Source organism: Balaenoptera acutorostrata, chromosome 9 (assembly GCF_949987535.1).
Source record: "Balaenoptera acutorostrata chromosome 9, mBalAcu1.1, whole genome shotgun sequence".
Lineage (NCBI taxonomy): Eukaryota > Metazoa > Chordata > Mammalia > Artiodactyla > Balaenopteridae > Balaenoptera > Balaenoptera acutorostrata.
In genome coordinates this window covers 39388836-39412513 of record NC_080072.1, presented here as the reverse complement: position 1 = coordinate 39412513, position 23678 = coordinate 39388836, and the positions used below count along the sequence as shown (strand labels likewise).

The 23678-nt window shown below is 40.0% G+C and overlaps 2 protein-coding genes across 10 annotated transcripts in view; one reads left to right on the top strand and one right to left on the bottom strand.

Annotated features, from left to right (window-relative positions):
- Positions 1-20978, bottom strand: part of HPS5 (HPS5 biogenesis of lysosomal organelles complex 2 subunit 2) — a 45388-nt gene extending 24410 nt beyond the window's left edge. For 2 of the 9 annotated variants that reach the window (XM_057552279.1, XM_057552271.1), the window contains exons 1-13: positions 20818-20978; positions 16236-16350; positions 15470-15633; positions 13633-13743; positions 13398-13462; positions 12745-12937; positions 11285-11418; positions 7536-7748; positions 7156-7227; positions 3196-3284; positions 1976-2154; positions 1374-1532; positions 601-787 (exon numbers count right to left, since the gene is read on the bottom strand). In XM_057552279.1, the coding sequence (XP_057408262.1) occupies positions 601-787; positions 1374-1532; positions 1976-2154; positions 3196-3284; positions 7156-7227; positions 7536-7748; positions 11285-11418; positions 12745-12937; positions 13398-13462; positions 13633-13743; positions 15470-15577 (1510 nt within the window). In that variant the 5' untranslated portion in view covers positions 15578-15633; positions 16236-16350; positions 20818-20978. Of the gene's footprint in view, positions 1-600; positions 788-1373; positions 1533-1975; positions 2155-3195; positions 3285-7155; positions 7228-7535; positions 7749-11284; positions 11419-12744; positions 12938-13397; positions 13463-13632; positions 13744-15469; positions 15734-16235; positions 16351-16618; positions 17402-17440; positions 17565-20120; positions 20385-20817 lie in introns of those variants that run through there. The other 7 variants (XM_057552273.1, XM_057552274.1, XM_057552277.1 and 4 more) reach the window with 7 other exon arrangements.
- A 219-nt stretch (positions 20979-21197) lies between these two features.
- GTF2H1 (general transcription factor IIH subunit 1) overlaps positions 21198-23678 on the top strand; it is a 33985-nt gene continuing 31504 nt past the window's right edge. Inside the window, exon 1 of the mRNA XM_007174844.3 lies at positions 21198-21428. The gene's annotated coding sequence lies outside the window, so the exon portion shown is untranslated. The remainder of the gene's footprint in view (positions 21429-23678) is intronic.

The window sequence follows — 23678 nt, the reverse complement described above, 5'->3', positions numbered from 1 at the left end:
AATAAAGCAAAGGAAATGAAGGATTCAATACCAAAATCACAACTGACCCAAACACAAATGAGTGGAACACAGGTTTACAAGATGCACGGGATGGCCCACATATAAAACACTTGGACAGGTACCTTCATTTTTCCTACTAACCCTGAATCCGCATAAGTTGGAAAGGAAGCTTAGAGTCTCTATTAATCTCTTCTCAACAGTTCGGTCACAGGAATACTTGAACATCGAAAAGTGAAGGCAATGACCCCCAAAACTGTAGTAATTTTTCACTCCGAATGGAAAATAATTTGGTTAGGATAAAATCGTTCCACTCTTTTGGTTAATGACCTCCTTTCTTAACCTTTCCAGCACTTTGACGCATGATAATAATTAGGTACTTTACCAATGTTAGCTTAAACAGGAGGGGAAAAATAACCCAACTGAACATAAATCCATTCTTCTAATGGTGAACAGATCAATAGGTCTGGATGGAAAGTCTAACAACTTAATAAAATTATTAACACCTTGTAGAAAACTCTATGCATGAGATAATCTTGGCAAACAGAAGTCACAGAAAATAACTGCTTCACATCAGCAACCAATAAAAGACACATTCCTCACCTTCATTTCCATGTGAGCCACAACACTGATCTGCTTGGTCCTCTTCTTGATGTGAGGTGAATTCTTTAAGTCTCTCATCTTCTGAGAGGGTTTGGCTGTGAAGGGAACAAGAGTCTTCATCTGACTGACTGCCTCTTCTACTATTAATGATACGATAAATACCAGAGTCCAAGATGCTGAAACTTTCCTAAAAAGAAAAAGAATTAGAGAAAAGTTAAACTTTTATAACACGATATAGCTTTTTAAGAGAAAAATCAACACTAAAAGAAACAAGTCATTAACGACAATTATGGCTTATTAGAACAAAATGGTGAGCAAGGTCTAGGCTCCTGGCAGCCAGGTCCCTCTCACCTGCTCATGGCATCATGCTACCATATTTCTCTAGCGGGTCTCCATGAAGTCTGGCTGTGAGAATGTGAGAATGAGGATTAAATGAGACAATCCTGAGCTGCACTGAGACTCAAGCTGGCATGAAGCATCTGAAATCACATATTAAGGGTAACTTAACTTGTTCTGGAGGCTATATGAGGTATATTTTCAAACAGAATATAATAAACAATGACAAAACAAAATGCGGCTCTAAGACACACCTAAATGAAGGCTTCATAAGGTTGTCCAACAGCTGAAAGAAAGCCCCCTCTTCACCACCCCCCCAAACAATATACAACATGGAAAGGAAGGTAAGTTTTGGGATCCTAGAGGTAAATGAGTACAACCTAATGTAGAACAATCTTACTGTACAGCAAAACCCTTTTAAAAGTGAGAATACCTACATGTGATGAAATGGAGCTTCTTCTACTGCTACAAGCTGAATCCAAAGGTTCAAATTTTAAGATCAATTCTTCCAGTTGGGAAATCAGATCACCATAGGTTGTTAAGTCCAGCTGAGATTTCAAATGTTCCAATTTATCTATAGTCAAAGTTTTTCTTCCCTAATAAAAGGATAAGTAGAACCAATAGGAGAGCTTTCTGTTTGTAACTAAATCTATATTCAAATGGCCAACACATTGAAAGAGGTCTAACATAGAACATAAAACCTCAAAGGTGCTTTAAAAGGGCTTTAAAAGCTAGTAAAAGACTTAGTAAGAATTCTCTTAGGAATTAAGAATTTAGAGTTACTGTACATATAATAATTTCACTTAAAACAAGGCGTGAAATTCAAATAAATTTGTGGGTAAATTTGATTTTTTTAAATGGAAAGTATACAGTTTTTCTCACCCCCCCATCCCCACTCCAGATTTATTGGTCATGCTTCCTTTGGGGATTTACTGCTGCTTAATCTGCAGGCTAATAAAGACAAGCAACTGTGTAGCACAATCCTGCAAGCTAGAATGGTTTTAACAACCCAGATGAACATGTAAGCTTTCTGACTCACTCTGCTGGCGATGACAGAGTTCTGGAAAAGACAGCAAGTTTGAGCAGCCAGGTTCCACAGGCCTCTCCTTAGCAGGCGTTCCACACAACGTTCCACAGATAACAGGGAAAGATGGGAGACCTTCCCATTTAGGTGCAAACAGAACAGCTCATTCTTCCAGACAGCCACATCCTGAATATCTACAAAAACCACAGGGGTGAACACACAGGACATTAACCAAGTACTCCTTTTCCATTTTTGCAATGGCTGAAATTATTCTAATAAATTCATTTTCTATATAGAGTTTGGCTTGATTGAATTTCACCTCTATTTTTATACTTGCATTTCAATGAAGAAATCATATCTTAGACACTATTCTTTTAAAAAAGATCAAGAATAAAAGATAGAGAAAGAAACATCTCTCTGATCTAAAATTCTGTTCTTAAAAATGCTATTTTTTGTGAAAAGAAATTGCGACTTTAAAAGTGGGCACTTCGGAGGCCAGACCATCATGCTTCTGAGTTACGAATCTGATACCTGTAACAGATTTCAGTGCAGTGTGTAAATCAACAAACTGTTCGTGAAAAAAATACCTGTCTTGGCAGAACACCATGAAATGACCTAAATGACTAGTTTTCACGGGACACCCTTAGGAAGCTTAATTCACGAGAAATCAGTGTTGGTCAGATCAGTAAGTAATGGTTCCTTCATCTTTTTTATGTTTTTACAAAGTAGAAAATGACTCAGAAGTCAAGATACACTCTCTGAGCAGTCATGCTAAAAATGCTAGATTTATTTCCTCCATTTCTGGTTTAAACCAGAAGAATATAGAGATTGACTTTCTCTGCCTCAGCCACATAAAATGGCTATTGTTCCCACAAGGACTTTTCAATCCTAAATTATTAAGACACAAAACAGGAGTTAAAGCAAGACTTCTAACAGGGATAAAGATTCAGGATAAGTAGAGGAAAAAAATTAACCCATTCAATCCTTAGCAGTGGTTGCTAATATTTAAGAATAAATGAAAATTGTATTTAAAATAACTAAATAACTATACATAGATTCACAAATGTATACTTTGTAAGTACCTTATAATGGGATACATCTATGATGTTAATCTTTAAAAGAAATGTCACCTCATTCTATTTTCTACTTCTTACACTGCAAAGAATCCTCCTACAATAATTAAATCTTTCACAAGCATGCGATTAAAAATTACATAGGAAGAAAAACACAATTACCCTTGACTTCACTCCAAAGAAGAACTTGAACATTCTGAGGAAGGAAAATATAAATTCCTCTTTCTGTCCAAGTCAGCACACAGTGCTCACTGCAAGAGAAAATGGAAGAGGTCAAGAGAATTCTAGTTTGCTCGGAATCAGAAGTTTATAATTCCCTGATTTCAGACCCTCACATTAGCTATTAAAGCAAAATCAGCCTGTACAAAGAAAACACAACAGTTGATCCAGCCAATCACGTCCTACCACCTCTTTTCTGTCTGTAACAACAGGCCAGTAAAAGATAGCATAATATGACACCAAAGTGGGAAAAATTCAGATACACGAAATACCTTCTAGAAAAATAAAAGGCTGGTATCTTACCTGACGTTTGTTACTCTAAACTTCCCATATCTGGTATGACATCTAAAACAAAGACTAAACATCACATCTAACCACTAATCACTGCTCTAGTGAGCCACTTTTAGGGAGGGTAATATATGTATTTTTTTTCATGTGTTTATTTATTTATTTATTTTTGGCTTCATTGGGTCTTTGTTGCTGCACGCGGGCTTTCTCTAGTTGCGGCGAGCGGGGGCTACTCTTCGTTGTGGTGTGTGGGCTTCTCGTTGCAGTGGCTTCTCTTGTTGCGGAGCACGGGCTCTAGGCCCGCAGGCTTCAGTAGCTGTGGCTTGCGGGCTCTAGAGCGCAAGTTCAGTAGTTGTGGCGCACGGGCTTAGTTGCTCCGTGGCATGTGGGATCTTCCTGGACCAGGGCTCGAACCGTGTCCCCTGCGTTGGCAGGCGGACTCTCAATCACTGCACCACCAGGGAAGTCCCAGAGAGGGTAATATTTTGATGTCCTTAGTTGTATGTGGGCAATAAAAGGTTGAAAACTACCAGTCAACTATGGGAGTTTATTTTTTTCATTAAAGGCTATACCTATATTATCTAACCTTGTAGCACCTCATCAAGATAGGAGTGTTATCCCTATTTTATAAAAAAGAAAAACTGAAGCTCAGAGAGATAAACAACACGTTGAAGGCCATTCAGCATGAATACAGAAGAGTCAGAATTTATACCAAGGACTGTCTGGCTCCAACACCTGGACTTTTTTCTCCGTACCTCACCGAAGCTACTTCTACCCTCATTTATCCTCACTGACCCACCCACTGTTATCTGGAATCCTGATCATTCCACTTAACTACATTCTTGGAAAGTCACAGATCTCCTAACTGCCAAACCCAATAACCTACTTTCTCATTTTCCTTCTTGATCCCCAAGCAGAGGCCAACCCTGCAGACTGTTCCTTCCTTCCTGAATCTCGCCTTCCTAGACTCTGGACACTACTTCTTGGTCCACCTTCCTTTCCAGTCCTCTGGTACTCTCCATCTCTGCTCATCTCCTTCTATACTCCTTTGCTCATATATCTCATTTACTCTCTCGAGGCTGCTATTATTATTTTATACACCACTGGTAATCCCCGGTTAGAGCATTCCCCATATAACATTCTCATTCTACCCACCACTTAAGCATCAGCAGCGGTTCTACTGCCCTTTGAAATCCTCCCCGACAGCCCACAGCACTCCCCCTCCTGCACGCAACCTATTTCTCGTCAACCCCGCTCAAACGGCACTTCATCATGTATTGCACTGTCACAACTCTTACTTTTTATTGTTGTTAAACATTTTCTAGAAATAAACTACATCTCTCCAACAAACTATAATCTTGAGAACAGGGACTTTTTTTTAAGTTTATGCCTCCGAGAGTACTAAAAAAGGTTATCATGTGGCAATGAAACTAAGAGCAATATTTAACAGGAATTCGGTCCTCACACAAATATTAAACATTCTGCCAATATAAGATCAGATCACTGTCCCTGTGGGAAAGTAATCTTTGTCACAAAGAAGGAAGAAATGGTCAGAATCCTAGTCCAAAATAAGTAGAATTGGAAGGCTGCCTTTAGGAGCCAGAGGGGAAAAAAAACCCAGAGGCCAGAAGATCCCTGAATAAAGAGATACAGGATCAGGATTTTGACACTGAACTTGACATTCAGCTTGGAAAGATTCCTCAAGAACAGGTGGGGGGTGGGGGGGACTAATATCAGAGCTGAGACTTGGTAATTTACACACCCCTCATCCCCTTCCCCTTCACTGATAATAAACAGACAGGGACATAAGCCTAACAACATTGTTTAAAAAGTTAAGGAAGAGAAAGTGACACCAGTGTACCCCAAAGAAAATGAAGCATACAAATTTGCTTCCCCGTAGAATTTGTGGGTGTAACAGTGAAGGTTACCATAACACAAGTGTACACATGGGAAAAAAAGTAAAGAAAAGCCCTCTTACTCACGTTTTTTCAAAAAAATCTTTGTGAAACTCTTTACTTTAGCCATTATGTGAGAACCTTCTATGTGCCTAGCACTGTGCCCATAGCAAAGGAGTTGACAATCTGGTACTGGGATGGATATTCATAGTACAGTGAAACAGGGTGGTGACAGAGAAATGAACAAGATGTGACAACAGTGCAAGGGAATAAGTGTCTAACGTGAGCCACTGGAGGAGTCAGTAAAAGCTTCAAAGTGGCATTAATTATTGCTTAAGCTGAGGAGTAGGCAGAGCCAGATCATGCAGGGCTTTGTCTGCTATGGCAGGAACTTGTATGGGAGCTTTAAATAGTTTAACTCAAAGGAAAAACACTACCAGGAGAACCAAGCAGACTGGCCTTGCCATTAGAAAACATACTCCTGGGTAGGGGACTTCCCCACACCCCACATATCACACCACAGCCAACAAATGTTAAGTGTCTATGATGTGCCAGGCATTATGCCAAACGCTGAGAATAACACAGTGAACAAAACGACATGAAGCCCTCAAGGGCCTTACTGTCTAGGAGCAAGAGAGGCATAAATACTGTTTGAATACGTAATTATAAACTGTGATAAGCGCCGTACAGAAAGAGTGTTTAATATGCTTTATCTAACTATGGGCAAATAAATAGTTGTCTTTCTCCAGTAACTTTTAGGATGAATTATGGACTTGTGAAAGAGTTATACTGTTTACAATTTATTTTCAAATACTGCATTGTAGGTAGTGTGACATACACATACGTTAGTTAGGGGCAGTTAGTTAACATTTCAAGTGTTTTTTAAAATTACATTCAAAGCATGGTTAGTTAGCCTTTGAAAGAACTCGATCAGGAGCCAAACTCCAGAGTACCCTATACCAGCTCTAAATAACATTCTCTGAATCTGCATTAGGGATCTTATTAATTAGCCTAAGAAATATTAGAAATAATATTCTGCTGTTGAAATAAGAAGAGTTCAAGACACACAGATTGACTGGAAATCATACACTGGTACGCCCATGCTTGTACAACAAGTTGTAAGAACTGGCAAGCCCAGCAGTTGATAGCTTTAAGTGGCACTCTGTGCTGCCACTTAATAGTGGACTTTTTTGTACCTAATCCAACTAGAAGGCTAGCTGAACTCGGATGTTAGAATATGGCTGGCTGGATCCACCTTGAGCAGATCTTTCATGCAAAGTACCTGAAGAATAGAGAGCTGAAATTTCACCAAGCTTAAAAGAACAAGTTCTACAACTACTTTTGTGCCTGCCTGCTAAGAAACATACCTATGCAGCAGACTTCAGTCTGAGACTTGCTTTCATTGGAATATCCCACTAGGGAGAGGAGGTTATGAAAGAATGTGTATCTACAGCTCTGAGCTCTATTTGTCAAAAGTTCTCAACAACTGTGAAGTGTCCAACTGGTTTAGGCCAGTTCAAAACAGAAAGGGAAGCATATTTCTATGCTTTTTTTCATTCCTCTTATATGTAGAACACTTCACATAACACAGTCATTTCCTAATTTTCTAAAAATGATTTAGTACAAAAACAAACTTGAAAAGCTAACTGCCTTGAACAAGAAACAAAGAGGAAAAGTTAAGTGTTTTTTTTTTTTTAAAGGATCGAAGGGAGAAACTTACCTAAGATATAAGAGTTTGGGGAAAGACAAAGACTGGGAGGATCCAACCGTATGATCATACTGAGGTTCTGATCTAGGAAGTAAACATGATTAATGATTTAATCAAAATATAAAAGTATCTTTTTCCCTATATAGGAAAATTTCTGCCTCCAAAACAAATTCAAGAGCCTAACTGCATTTGCCCTTATTGAATTTGCTTTAAGCATATGAAAGATAATTGATTAAAGACTTTTTGGTTTCTCTGAATCTTTTAATAAAAATTCTACTTCACTCTTAAAAGGCATGATAAAATCTTTAACGCATGTAGAATATCAGAGGTTTCAAACCAAATCCTCCCTGTAAGTTCCTCAAATACTCCCTACTGGCCATACAAATCATTACCTTAGATTAATCACAGGAAGAGGTGGTGATGAGAGGAGTTTCTTAAACTGATGTGTACTTATAACTTCTCCATCAAAGTTCACTTCCCACATCCTGGAGCCAGGGCGAGCACAGTATATTAGGGGCTGCTGGCCGGCAGAACATCTTCCAGGGAAGAAACAAGCTCCGTATTCTCCATCTCTTTCCTTGTTTCCAATTTTCCAAAATTTTTCTCTAATACCCGACCCCCGCAGAAAAGAGAAAGCATGTTTACTCACAAAAAAGTCAAAAGCAATGGCACTACATATCGGCATGGTCATAATAACCCCACCCACAATGTCCTCTCCTCATATTAGCAATTTACTGGAAAGAACAACAGAATGGAAAGGTCAAAATAGGGTTCTAGCTCTGATTTGCCATTAACTATTTGTGTTACAGAAAGCAAATGACTTCAAGTTAGTACTCAGTTTATTATCCACAGAATGTGAACGCTCTTTTCAAAACTAAAAAGTAAGTGCTACCAAACCATTTCCTACATCCTTAAGTCCTACTGACTGCTTCCCAAATCACCTTGTTCTTCGGCCACTCCATGGAGGCTACTGATCTACCCTGTCTCCAGGCCACTCCTCTGCCACATATACCCAATAAATGCCTCACTCTTTCCTCAAAATGCTAAGTCCTTCTGAAAGTCTGTACCTTGGAACATTCTGTTCCCTGAGGGTTACATGAGCTAGATATATAAGAGAACTGCATATACAAAACTGCCTGAGAACATGGAAGGTGAGAATGAGGATATCTCTTTCCAAACACTCCTTTACTTATTCTTCATAAATTAGCTCCACCATTCCTCCTCTGACAGACTTCCCTGACCCCTATAAGCAGAACGATATGCTTCCCATGCTATGTTTTCAAAGCATTCACCACGTTATATACGGTAGTTGTGTCTATTTGAACAGTAGGTTACGACTTTCTTCAGGACAAACGTCATTTCTTTTTCCTCTTTAGTTGAATTCCCAGTGCACAGCACAGTACCTGGCCCACAGAAAGCACTCAATGCCTTGTAGTGCTCCGTATACCCAAACTCTTTATTTGGACAATGGCCTGATATGGTCTCTAGCATGAACTTACTACGTGACCTTAGATAATCCAATAAATATCCCTGTACTTATTTGCTTTATGAATAAAATATAGCATCAGCTTTACTAGAAGAATATGGATGTGAAAGTGCTTTAAAATGTATACAGAGCAATACAAGAAGTTACGGTTTTATTACCTATGTTCCTTATTTGGGAGATAAAATATATTTCTTGCTTATTTCACATCCTCTATGGTGCTTAACAACAGTGCTACTAATTCAGAGGAGTGCCGTAAACATTTCCTGAGTAAACCAATACAGTCAACTCATTCTCATTTGTATGCTCATTAATCTTGCTTTCCACATTTTCAAACGACATGTGACAGGCACAAGGCTAGGTATTTCCTATACATTATCTTAGTTAATCCTTAAAATTATCTCTACATTCTGGATGGGGAAACTGACATTTGGCAAGGTTTAAGAAGCGGCAGAACTAGAACTTGAAACCATATTGTCAGGCTCCCTTATCCAATGTTCTCTCTACTACAACATAATTCTTGTTTCTGTTTGTTCTATTTCCTCCTGGGATCCACCCCGTTCATTAACAATACTGACAGAAAGTAGCAGGAAAAGCAAACTCATATCTCACTTTGGTTAGTTATTAGGAGCCTTTGTTTAAAAAAGAAAAATGCTTCTTTGTTTGGAAGGGAATATACCTTGAAATGAAACTTAAAACATACATAAAATTTTTCAATTATTGTACTATCCATGTACCCCCAAACTGAACTCTAGCTAACAAAGTAGGCACTTCTAAAACATGTTATTTTTGCAGTTAGTTATTCTCATAACCAACTCTAGCCACAATCTTGTAAAATGGGAGTATAAATGATTAGGAACTGTACTGCACACAGGGAAAAATAAGCCTCCACTTATTTAGCTCTTTATACCATTTCACTAGATTCTCAAAACAACCCCAATAAGGTGTTCATTCAATTCAGTGTTCTGACCACTTGTCAGAATTTCAGCCAAATTTCTGAATTGGGCTGTTTGGTAAACTCGAAAACCTATAGATGAAGAATATTTAAGAAATTTGTGAAGCTAACAAATATTTTACCAAAATCTCAAGGATGGATTTGATGGTCAAAGGTCCAATGTCAAAGAATATACTAGAGGTAACTGAGGTAACAGGAAAGGCACAAAATCAAGACAGAAGGATTCTAGTCTGCCTCCTCCCAGCTGCATGATGTGAGGCAAGCTCTATCACTCACTAGGCTTTCTGATCTGCAAAAATGAAAGAGTGACACTACATGATCTCCAGTTCTGTAAGTCTAACTTCACCACCGATCTACAGTCTGAAATAAGTCAGAACCGAGTACACCATCCTTCCTACTAATTCTATGTAAACTGATCCTTTGCATCAAAGCCTTGCGCCTCTGCTGTACAGCTAGGTTCTCTGATACCAGACATCTGCAACCTACTATTACTGGTCTCCTTCCCACATACCTTTCTCATCCCAAGAAAATAAAAACAAAGTGCATCCTCTCCTCATCCTTCCCTCTACTAACCCTGACAGTCAGCATACATTCCTTCAAAACTTTTGGAATCCAGTCTCCTACTTTCTAGAATAGCAGTCTTCTATCTGAGACACAAGAACCCCTGGAAAAACATTAAAAGTTTCCAATCCTGAATAGTTCTAAGGGAATCAATTTCCAAACCCTGATTTTCTACATGTACACTTTCTTAAAATGATCTGAGAACCCACGTACTTAATTAGTGTGACATTTAAGACTGTCACTCTCCATGTGGTGCTAATTTACCAACGTGATCTCCCACGACTCCCCTACTCAAGCCAGAGGACACATTTTAGAATATGCCTAATTCTTTCTCACTTTTCCCCAAGAGGCTGTTCCTTCCTGCTAGAATATGCTATCCCCTCTTACCTCTCTTCCTTCAAACTTCACCTATTAAATATCCTCAACAAATTACTGAAGCTGGCTAGTGGGCTCACAGTGGTTTATTATGCAATTCTCTCTTCTTTTGTGTGTGCTCAAAATTCTCCACAATAAATTTTTAACAGAGGGGCTGGGTCCTGAGGAATATGGTAGCTGGACAGGGCCAATGGAGGGGGAAAAAAAATGCCCAGTGAATATTTCCCTGCGGTGAGAATGGCTGAAGAACTTCAACACAGCAATACACAACATTCATTTCAAACCATTTCCTATTCTGTTCTGGTATTTCACAGCTACCGCCAATGTACTCCTTTGCCATTCATTGGACCTTTGGTTCCACTGTTGAGATTTCATTAAATATCTGTCAGCTTCATAAAGTTCTTATTTTTCATCCAATTTTACCCTATAGTAAAATTCTATTAAATACACAACAAATTTCAACAACAACAAACTCAATCAAGGAAGACTTCCCAATTCCCCATATAGAAACAGGCCTTTGTTCGGCCTTCCTTCATGACACTTAGACCAGGCTTCTTGGTAGAGTTAACTGAATATTTGTCTTAGTCAACCACTGGACTATGTCACTCTCCTCTACCTCCTCTCTACTCACTAACATCAGCTTGCACACAGCTGGTTCCTTATTAATATCTGTATAACTGAATTGAGGGGTTTGGGCGAGATGACTTCCAAGTCCCTTCCAGTTCTAAAATTCTGTATTTCCAATGACTCATGGTTAGTCAATATACCTCTCAGTATCACACAAGAAGCATCGAGTAAGTGAAGATATAAGTAATCTTCCATCCAAATAATCTAACTGGACAACACAGGAGTCAACTGTTGTTATTGTCTGAACAGGAAACATCACAAAGGCAGCAGCCGCCTAAAGGGGATGTGACAAGGAAATAAAGTTTATTTATCTTTACGTATACACATAATCCCCTTCTCTTTACCTTTTACATGAAAACAGCTTAGACAGCAAAATTAAAACTTTAAATGGGCCAAAATTAATTTGCCTGTTAGAATATCAAGTTTCGCTCATTTAAGTTTTGTGAAATAATTTGCTACATAACTGCAGAAGAGAATTCTTAAGGCTCTGTTTGTAATTATCTATTCTTAGAAGTTGGGGAGAAAAAGATGAAGCAAGTTTTAGAATATGTGAGACAATTTTTCACCTGTAGACAGTACTTCTCCCTTTGGAAAAAAGACAAATCAGAGCTATAATAAGTGTAGAATTCCAACTGTATATCAAAAATATGTTAGGAATCAAGTAGTAACCTTGATGGGTCATCATGAATATTTAATTAATACATCAAGAATATTCTGATGTGTTGATTAAAATAACTTAGCCAATAGTAGTTAGATCTCTTTTTCTCTACCAGGATCCTACATGCAAATAAGCCAATGAGAGACAAGTTCCCCATTTCTGATATAATAGCTTTGGAGGAGAGGGACAGCGAGGAGCAGGTTGGCTCTGCCTTAATGACAGACCGGAGCATTCTGTTAGGGTAACTTGAGACTCAACTTTTCTACTCCAACAACTGTGGCAGGAAGCCTGGGGACCCACACTGCTTAGCGCAATCCAGGAGGTGTCTTTAAGATTCCATTCACAACAAGTTACATCCATCCTGAGAAAAATATACCTAGACTCATGAGTTTCTTCTAACCAGGGACCAGGAGAATAGGACCCTGGGCAATTGGTACCATTTCTATGTTTGCCATTTTATTCACACAACTAATAAACAGGCATCTTTTCTTTTTTCTTTCTTTCCTTTTTGTTTTTGGCTGCGCCGTGTGGCATGCGGGATCTTAGTTCCCCAACCAGGGATCGAACCTGTGCTCCCTGCATTGGGATCACACAGTCTTAACCACTGAATCGCCAGGGAAGTCCAGCCATCTTTTCTTTCTTAACAGCCTAGTATTAAAGAATGCTTTACTTAAATGAGCCATGCAGGTGAATTATGGAGTAATATAATAGACAACTGCAAATTACTGAAGTTAGCTCACAGAAGCCATTCTGTAACAGTGTCAAGCTAAACCAGGGTACCATATGTACTACATGCAAACAAGTCTTCTCAAAATTCATAGTCTGAGCTCTAGATCAGTCCCCAAGAGATACTGTAGGTCAAATTGTGTCCTTTAATTGAAATTCTGTAAGACAACACCTTATATCTCACCTACATACAAAAAGAACTGGACTGGTTCTTACCTTTGCTTGTTTAGAAGTGTTGAGTTTGATGGCAGAAACTTTCCCCATATGATCACCTATAAAAACTCTAAGAATAGCTGTATCCCAACAGAGAGCTGTAACTTTTTGGCCTTTGTGTTCTGAAGACACATAAATTCGTTCTGGTTTCCCACGACGCTCTTGATTTAATTCCCAAACAACTACAAGACCCTGACTGCAAGAATTGAGACACAAAAGCAAATTTTTGGCAATGGTGAAAAAGGTACTATTTCAATGCATCACAATATCAACTATATTAAATATATAAGCAAATTCTTATTCTTCAGAAAAGAGGAAGCAGAAAGCCAAGGTATTAATTTCCTTGCTTTAGTCCACCAATCCAATATAATAGGAGAACTTAGATGTTCTAAATTATCCCTGTTACCTTTCTCTTTTAAGGTCACAGAAATGTTGTTTTCTCATATTAGTGTTTTCCACAGACCCTAGGGTGACCAACTGTCCGTCCTGGTTTGCTTGTGTCTAAGAGGTTTCCTAGGACACGGGACTTTCAGTGCTAAGACAGGGTCAGGCCCAGGCACACTGGGATGGCTGGTCACCCTAACAAACACACAACTACATTTGTCAACTTCAAATGCATTTGGAAAAGATCAGACAGTTTTAGAACAGTTTCTTACCTGGTAGCCACAGCAACATAATCATCATCATGTAAACAACAGGCGACCTGAGAGATTGCACCTTCCTAGAGCACAAAAGGAAAAATATTAGGCAGCTCCTCAAAAATGGGTAATTTTTTACTTTTAAATCTCAAGTTTTACCTTCTTTTAGTCCAAATGATCACTGATAATGGAGAAATTCGAATTTATGAAAGATACTCCGGATGGTACATGACAGGGCTACCCTTAATCTTACCCTGTGTGAAAGGAAAAGCCTGTGCTTCCATCCTTCTTTCTGAATGAGATTGAGTCCTCCTCCTGAACTGCCCAAAGCCAACCATTTTCGAGACACAGCTATGCTCGTGCACTAAAAAACATGGCAACAGACAAGTGTGAAACTGTCACAGTCATTTAACAAATAAACTATCTACTGGAAATAAATACTGAGGATCTGTGTCAGGTTCCTCCCCGCACCTGACCCACCCGCCCAGTTAAGACACCACATCATGGCACTCAAGCTCTTATTCTAGATGGTGAAAGATACAGAAGAAAGAACATTTTGGTTTTAAATTTTTAATTGAATCTCAAAATTGCTGAATAGGCTCAATTGTATAAATGAGTAATTTTCCCTTGGCAAAAGCCAGTTACTAGCCCATTCATCTTCTGTGCAATTCAGCTAGGTCATTCCAATACTGACCACAATGATGGAAGATCAAGTAAGTCTCTAGGGGATAAAGCAACCACTTTAATCATCTGCTCACATAAATCACTTCTAGTCTGTATAATCGGCACAAAATGTCCACAGCTTTGAGAGCAAGTGAGACTGCAGAGGACACAAATGCAAGTCACTGTACTATTACGTCTCCCCACACCTTCAGCCTCCTGATTCTTCTCCTTACCCACCAGAGAAAGCTGTGGCCCGGCTGTGCCCAATACCCTGTGACAAAAATTATTGGCTGGTGAACGAACAGGCATTCCCAATCCTCTTCGACCTTGTTACTTTCTACCGTAGAAGCTGGAAAACCTAAATCTTCACTTAGCCAGTTTCTTTTGCAGCTAGGGGGAGCCCTGTGACTCAAATCCAGCTAATAAGACTAAGCCCTACTGGGGCTTCCCGGAAAGCTTTGCCCTCCCAGATAAATGGCCGAAGCTGAAGAAAAAAAAGCCTTTGTTCTCGGCCACCTCTTTCTTGCTTGAGATGCTAATGGATACATCAAGACTGGAGCCAGGACACTTATCTTGCAACTGTGACCAATAGTCAATATACAGATGATGGTAGAACAGGAAAGATGGAGAGCCTGGGTCCTAAGGAATATCAAAGGCCACTACACTAAACCCAGAAACGATAACCTCCAACCAGGTTATAAACACCTTTACTGCTTAAGCTATTATTGAGAAGGTTTTCTGTCACTTGCAGCTAAAAAACGTCTGATATCAACCCTCATAATTGTTGGCCATATTACTTTGCCTATTACTTCCTATTCTCCCTTTGCTCAGAGACTAGAAAGGTGCTTTGGGGTGGGAACAAAAGGATAAGAATGAAATTATTTTGGAATTGGTTATGAAACTGTTCTTTACCATGTTATTCCTGAGTTTATCAAACGAACTCAGGGTTTGAGGGAAGCACATACTCCTTCCCACAGAGCTAATTTTTAGCTAATTTTGTAAAGCTAATTTTTAGCTCTGTTCCCTAAAACAGAGGGGGTACATCAAACTCCTTGTTTTGGAACGAACTTAGTTTAATAGCAATGGTTCGTGTTGCTCAAAATGCAATGGGGTATACTCATTTATACTATTTTATTTTCAATTGAATACATTACTTTCTGAGAGAAGACAGCAAGATTAGAGGCGGGAAAATTCAGTAATCTATATCATAGTTTCCAAGGATGGGAAAGAAGAATTCAAACGATCGCTTGAAAAATAAATCAAGAAAGCGCTATGAACATACTACTTCTATGTGAGGTATTACTAGCACAGGTAAGAACACCCAAGATTCTATAAAACATAAAGAACGGGGTGGGGGGGCATGTAACCGAGAGCACACAAAAATATGAACGTGAAAATAAAACTGATATAAGGATCAAGAAAATCACCTTTAGACGAGTGGAGTCCAGTCTCAGGGCTGAAAGTAATGGATCCAGAGACTCAAATTCTGCAAGAACATGGTTGTAGGACTCTGGTATCACTGGCACGAAAGTCATTTACCCAGAAAGATGAAACTACGTTGAGGGATAGGCACAGTATTCCTGAATAAAACCTGCAAAAATATAATTTAAGACGCTCACCACTCCTTCCCTGGAGAAAACAGGGAAACATGAGAAAGGGACACGGATCCCTATTCTGGAGCTCCTTGGCATCTAGGTGGAAAGAAAACACACGCAGGTGACATTATAGGTGACCATCACCTTGTACTGATTATTCCCTGACTCCTAAAACTCCCAGAGAATGAAATCCAGATTCTCAAGGCCCTCCACAATCCTATCCCACTCTATTTACCAAACAGTGTGAACAGGTAGAACAGACGCTTGCAGGATATAAGGGGAAATTTTGTCAAGCTCCTCTGTGGTAAAATAGCAGCTCCAGCTGCAACTCTTTGAGCTGTAAATCTTCTGTTTTTAAGTCTCTTGTTAAATTCAATGGTTATCAGCCCACATTTTAACCGTGCTTAATAGGAAAGGGCCTCTGGATAGCTTCCTCCAGCCTGTGAATAAGTGAAAAGTCAGGCGTGGGGAATTAGCGCAGAAAGAGGAATAAGAGCTTCAATAAGAGGCCTGATAGGAAAGAATAGGAATAAGAATACAAGGTATCAAATGCCAACTACCCAGTGAAGACTTTGTAAACTAACACAAGAGTTCTTACCTGTTCAACAACTCTCAAGTGTACTTTTTTCTCAAATTATACCAGTTTCCAGAAGAAAGCAGAATTTAAGAAAATTCTATCCATTAATTTTAACTTTTCCTCAATCCTCTGTTACCTACCAAATTGAGAATAAAAAACAAATACTACAAAAAAATTCAGAAACAATTGTTTATGCTTAATTGTTTTTAATTTATACTTTGTGGTTTTAATTTTTTTGTTTCAGAAACACATGTATTCACTCACTCATTTATTCAACAAATATATACTTAGCAACAACTATGTGCCAGGCATTGTTCTAGGTCCCAGAGATAAAACAGAGGACAAAACAAAGTCCTAACGTTCACGGAGCATACTTTCCAGGGGCAAACCATATATAAACTTACAATACTTTTTACTGCATACACATAATATAGTCTTATTTTCTGCTGGTAATACGGTTCTTTATACAGCTGATCTCTGCAAGGAGAATGGTGTTCTGAAAAAACAAAATTCTTTAGTAGTCCTCCTATACTCAAATATTTGAGAATTCCTAATCTAAGAAAAATCTTCTCTCATCCTTTTCACTCATTCATTTTATTAAGTACTGTAGATACAGAAAAATCAGGATTGCTAAGACAAATAGTGTTGCTCGCCATCCAGTTCTACAAGGGTTAAGTCGTAACCCACTACAGTTGCTGACCACCAGTGCACTCCGAAAGGATTAACAACAGGATGAGGTCCTCTGCTTTGGACAAAGCAGGCCCTTAGTAGACATATATCTCAGGAAGAATTTTACTCACCCCAGATTTTTGCACCTTCCCATACATAGAAAAGCACTAAAATCATTAACTTGAGATTTCTATTCTTTGTGATTAGCAGTAATCTTTTACCAAGATGTAGGCTTAACTGCACTTATTTCCTAGCCAAAAATCATATATAAACTGTCTTCTCTATATACACTATTGATAGTATATATAAACTAGATAACTACTAGTATAGAGTTACTAGTACTGAGAACCTACTGTATAGCACAGGGAACTTCTACTCATTGCTCTGTGGTGACCTGAATGGGAAGGAAACCCAGAAAAGAGGGGATATATGTATACGCATTGCTGATTGACTTTGTTGTACAACAGAAACTAACACAATATTGTAAAGCAACTATACTCCAATAAAAATTTAAAAATAAAATAAGATAACATAAAATAAACTGTCTTCTCCCCTACCTCTTCAGAGCAGTTTCCTCCAGGCTGAGTGGCTGTTAGCTGGGCTATAGTCCTCAGGAAGACCCTGAATAAAACTTAAACTCACAACTCTCATCTTGTGTGTCTTTCTCTGAGTCGACAGTTTCTAGTAAAATATGAGGCACAGTGGTGCGAACAAGACAAATAAAGTAATTCCAGAAATCAGTCACTTTATAATCAACTAGGGAGAAAAAGACAAATCACACACACACACACACACACACACACACACACACACACCCCTCATAAGGGAAACATAAGCAAGGTCCTATGTCGGAACTTAGAGGACAGAGGGATCACACTGAGTTAAAACCAACCATAGAAAACTTCCTAAGGGAAGCAGCACTGGAGCTGAGTAGGTTTTATCACAAGGAAAAAAGAAAGGGTAGCAGGTACAGCAGCAATAAGCAAAGATATAGAGGATATATTTGGAGAATACAAGTTTAGTCTTTGGTTGAAACACAGGATACAAGCAACAGAAAAATGAAAGATAAAGCTGGAACAGTATTTCAGTCACAAGGTACAAGGCACTGTGAATCTCAAACTAAGGAACCTGCACAAATTTTAGTTTGGTAGGCAACAGAAAGGCATTGAAGAATTTGGTGTTGGGAGAGCACACAATTTCTGTGAAGCGCTGTGGTTAGACACTAGAAAACAAAGACTTGAGAAAAGGTGGGAAGGGTGGTGAGGAACTAAAGACAAGGCCTTTCAATTACTCAAGAAATCTGGTGGAGAAGGAGAAAACCTCTCTTGACCTTGGGAGCAGGGGAGATGCAAACAGATTTGTAGGTAGCAGCCAAAAGAAAAGGCTTTAGAATGAAAGGGACTGAAGGGACTTCCCTGGTGGTCCAGTGGTTAAGACTCCGTGCTCCCAATGCAGGGGGCCCAGGTTTGATCCCTGGTCAGGGAACTAGATTCCCTCAGGCCGCAACCAAAGATTCCACAGCCACAACGAAGATCCTGTGTGACCCAACTAAGACCTGGAGCAGGCAAATAAATAAATAATTAAAAAAAAAAAATGAAAGGGACTGAAGATACAAGAAAAAGAAAATAAAATCACTGTACAAGATCCTAAGGAAGATAGAAAGGAATGACATCAGGACCACAGTGCCTATCTCTTCCACTTGCAATCTTAAAACAATCTCTGAGACAGATAGACCATTTGGTCTTGATCTCAGTGAAGAGAGAATGACCTGGAAATTATGACCTAACAGGGTAAAAAACCTAGTAAGTTTCTCTTTTTTCTGAAAAAGACTTAATAGAGATGAGAATGAAAAAGGAATAGCATAAACAATGTCAGTTCTCAAGAGAAGTTGCTAGTGATAGTGTTAAGCCAACTCCAAATTTATATTTTTCTTTGTGCTTACTCTCTCTGAAATGACTCCTTTCCCTCCAGATCTACTTACTAAAATCTGCCCAGCCTTTCAGGCCCAGCATAAGTCCCACTTCCCAGAATTCTCAAGATGGAAGACTCACAGGTAATTCAGTGCACACATCCATGTAATTCAGAAATTAGTCTTGCCCTGGATCCCTGAACATTTTCAGCAAGGGAAAGGAAATGCTCCCTCTCATGAAGCTGCCCATTCCACTCCTCCACAGCTCTCACTGTTATAAGGTACTTTTTCTACTATTGGGCTGAAACCTGATGACTTGGAGCTTTTATTTCCAACTGTGGCTTCTGCAGTTTAAGGAAATAAGTTCACTCCTTTCAAAACAGTCCTTCAGTATTTGAAAAGTGTTATGAGGTCTTCTAAAAATTCATCAACCCCAGTTCTTCCTGACCTGACAATTTCCAAATTCCTCTCTGTTCTGATCAGCCTTCCACACAAGAGCTTTAGTTTGCCTAAAAATGTGGTCTCCAGAACTGAACATAAAACTCCTTATAGAATAGAGTAGAAACACTAAGTTCCTTGACCTGGACACTAAATTTCTATGTTACATCCTAAAATAGTATCAGACTTTTTTTTCCAGATATGTTTTTAAAGTAGCCATGTCACACTTTTTTGGTTTTTTTTAACATCTTTATTGGAGTATAATTTTTTTACAATGTGCCATGTCACACTTTTGATTCAACAGAGCAAGCAGTTAACTAAAACCCAAAGAAATTTTCAAACAAAATGAATATAATCTTCCTAGCCAGTATCTAGATACAGTAGAATCAAGCTCAAATTGAAAGCTGCCATTAATCAAATGTGATAATGGATATAAAAAGTACCTAGAAAATTTAAAACTGCTCAAACAAGAACAGCAGAATGCTGATAACTGTTAAAGTTTGGTTAGGTGTACATGAGGGTTTGTTATATTATCCTGTCTCCTTCTGTCTATGTTTTAAATTTTCTTGAACAAGATTTCTTATTGAAGTATAGTTAATTTACAATGTTGTGTTAGTTACAAGTGTACAGCACAGTGATTTCGTCATACACATATATATTCAAGATTTTCTTAAGTATGTGCTTAACAACAAAAAGCTCTGTACAAACCTTTCATTCTATAAACTTTCTGTGCCTCCATGGTTTAATATATGCTGTTCCTTGAATCTTCCTCCATCTAACAAAACACTATCTTCCTGCAGAACCGAGTTTAACTATTACTTCTGTTAAGTCTGTCACACTGTTAGCCTAGCAAAAAACTAAGCAAATAGAAGGTGGCCATAAATGCTTACCAAAGTCAATGAAAGAACTTTTTGAAGTGTTGGCTTGCCCAAGGTCACAGAGTTCACAAGTAGAGCTGAGACTAGAATCCCCTAATCCTGAGTCCAAATCTAGTTACCTTTCCATTTCCCCGCATTGCTTGATGGTAACTAAAGGAGCAGTAGGATCAAGAAAAGGCTTTTCTCTTCGTCCTAGTAATCATTTTTATTCATTTTAATGGACTAGTGTTTGCTGCGCGAACACCCAATGCAAATCACAGCTTTCTTTCTTCCCCACTAGGGGCGTGGAAGGAAGGGGAGGCAAATGAGAAAAGAAAGGAAGCAAAAATTAAAGATATTATGCGGAGGGGAAGTACGAGATTCCCTCATTCCCGTAATGGGGATCTTTAAACCCAAGTAACAGGAACAACTCTCCACCTCAGACCAAGAAATGGCGACTCACTCACTCATGCACTCAGCATGCTTTGCACACACCAATGCAGACAGTTCCTGACCACAAGCTCCCTGACTAGCGGAACTCCTAACTTTTTAACAGCAGTAACTTTAATACTATACTCAGATCTCTTGAAAGGAGCCTCGGTAATCAAGTTTTCAAAGCCAGGCTCACAGCCTGTAGGTCTCAGCCCCTCTCCACCATCTCCAGGCCGGTAGCCCCCAAATTCCAATAGATCACACCCTCTAGCTCCCGGTTGGATGCCGTAACACTCACCGCGCACTAAGAGCCGCACCTGAGCTTCAGTCTCCCCTCCTACTCCTCCCCTCCCTGGCTTACGTCATCCCGGAGCGCCGGGGACGCTGGGACAAAGCTGTTAACTGTACTTCCTCGTCACGTGACAGGTTACGCCCCTGCTTGCGCGTGGTCCCTCCCCCTCAGGCCGCGGTCGCGATTACGCTCTCTGGGGCCTGCAGTAAGCGGGCCGCTGCCGGCCGAAGACGCAGCGCTGATCGGGACCGGAGGAGCTCTAGGCCAAAGGGGTGAGCCAGGCAGGATCCCGGGACCCTTCACCGCTTAAAGCCGGCAGGAGGAAATGAAACAGGAGGGCACCGGCGGGGAAGGGAGGGAACTAGCGGAAGGTGTCATGGCGGCCGCGCTCTGGGGTCACGTGCCCCGCAGGCCCGCCTTGGCACTTCCGGTCACGTGCCTTCAGAGTTCTCGCAGCCAGCGATGGAGGCGAGACCCCCCGGTAACAGAGGCGGTGGCGACGGCGGCGGCTGCTGGGTTTCAGCCTCTTCCCGGCAGCGTCTCTAAGAAGCGCAGCGGAGCTCGACTCGACCCAGCTCAGTAACTTACTCCTTGCCCAAGGCCGTAGCTCCCACCTGGTAAGTTTAGACCGAAGAATGGGGGTGGGCGGGCGGGTGAAAAGCTGACAGGCCTGGGGGCCGCAGGACGGCAAGGAATCTGCCCATTTTTCCTGTGTCCCTGTCGCCGTTGCCACAACTCCCAAGCCTGCGGTCTCGGTAGCCCTTTATTATTCTGAAGTGAGGAAGAGGCGACCCCTAATCTACTTGTCTGTAGGAAGCCTTACCTCTCCAGTGAAAGCAGGGACTCGAAGATTTATTCAAAGACGGGATCAGACTTGGCTCATGAGGATGAAGGACGCGGAGGCCTCTTTGCGGCTGAGGAGCCCTTCCCGTTAGAAAATGTGCTGTTGAGTCTTTCGGTTTCTGTAAGGGAAAAGCTTTTACCTTAGTGTCCACACACCTTTTGCTTTACTTGTCAAACTTACCACTATTAAAACCTTCTTAACACGTGTGCCAGGCCAACCCCCCCCCCCCCACACACACATCACATTTTGGTCTGTGCCCAATTTGATCATCTTTAAGCACCAACACATGGAAATAAATAATTATTTTAGAAATTCCCTAGTGTTCTCAGAGACTACATTGTCTAAGGAAGTGTATTCAGTTGACTCTTAAATGTCCGCTTTAGGGTCTGTAAAATGGGGGGCGGGAGGAGAGAGATAAAAACAACCTTTTGCCCATTAGAAGACCCAATTTTAAAAACATACAAAAACTAAGTGGTTTAAAATATACCTTGCAGTAAATACTGATTCCATAAAGGAGTGGAACAATTTTTCCCGTTGAATTCTTACCAGAAACCCCAACATACAAAGCAGCATGCCATGGTGGAATTGAGTTTGGGAGCACTCAGCCTCCCCTCTTGGAACACAGTGTGAATATCATGAACTGGGCTTTGGTAACTAAGCCAAAGTTGCCAACCCTAAGATCGATTTTTAAAAATCAAAACTAGAACAAATGAGATGGAGAGGTCACAACAGAGGGGAAGGTAACCTCTAGTATCAGGCTTATGGCTTACAAAAGATCTAGACTCTGGAAAGAACTTTGTACCTTTTAGCAGACCGAAATCCGTTGTTTGGAAAGGAGGGAGAGATAATTTGGAGGCATTAAACCTGTTCTGCTACTCTCACTCATCTAACACTTGGCAGTGCATCAGACTGATGAGCTTTGAGTCTCTCCTAGGTGATATTAAATACATATTGGTAGTGCTAATGTTAAAAAAAAATCCACACAAATGCAGAGAGGGCTCTTTAAAAATACTAGGAAGGTTGGTGCGAAGAGAGAGGAATCAGTTAAAAAGAATATACCCAACGATCAGCTTCAGTCAGTTGTGGCTGCTTCCTGTACGTACTGCTCTCAAGGCTTATATCTTATCCCTGCTGGGCTGTCTTTACACCTTTTAGCCCTGCTTTTCTGTGCTGCTGGTTTTTTCTTTACCATGAGAATGTTGTCAGGTGTACCTTAAGCTTTCCTAGCATTTTGACCACTATTTCTGCTTCATGGATGCTGCTACTAGTAGTGTCTTTGGGGACTTCCCTGGTTGTCCAGTGATTAAGACTCCCCGCTTCCACTGTAGCATGGGTTCGATCTCTGTTCCGAGAACTAAGATCCCACATGCCACATGGCACGGCCAAAAAAAATTTTTTTTTAATTAAAAAAAAAAAAAAATTGTCCCTTTCTGCTTTCTCTCTTTCCTGCCTGCAATGTGGCAGTGTCAGGCATCCATCTAATAGTCCCTCCTTGCTCCACGTATGATTACCAACTGATTGCTCCTCTCTCAATTTTGGTATCGTACTCTGTCAGCATGCAGTATTTATTAGTGAATATGAGCATACTGCTCCCTCTATCTTGCGTCTCTGTCGCATTTTTCTCCTCCTGCCTCTCCCATCACTGCTGTAAAATGAAAAAGTGCTCGGTCTTAAAATTGCTACCTCAGTTATTCTCTTTAATATCTTCTTTATGTGTGTAACTATCCTTAAAACAGTACATTTTGGTCACTCTCTACATACTTCCAAGGTCTTATTCCCTGTAGTGCTGAATTGTTAACATTTTTTAGGATTGCCCGATGGCAAGCAGCATTCCAGTCTCCATTTTGTATGCTGGCAGACACAGAAGTGCTTTCTCTAATAATAATCCTCCTTTTAGAGAGTGAGAAGGAGTTTATATTTCACTTGTTGCCTTTTTTTCTTCTGCCCCATTTATCTCTGCACGTTGGAAAAGGAGATGTAGGTAATGGAAATGCAGAGACACGAGATGTAGGAAATGGAAATT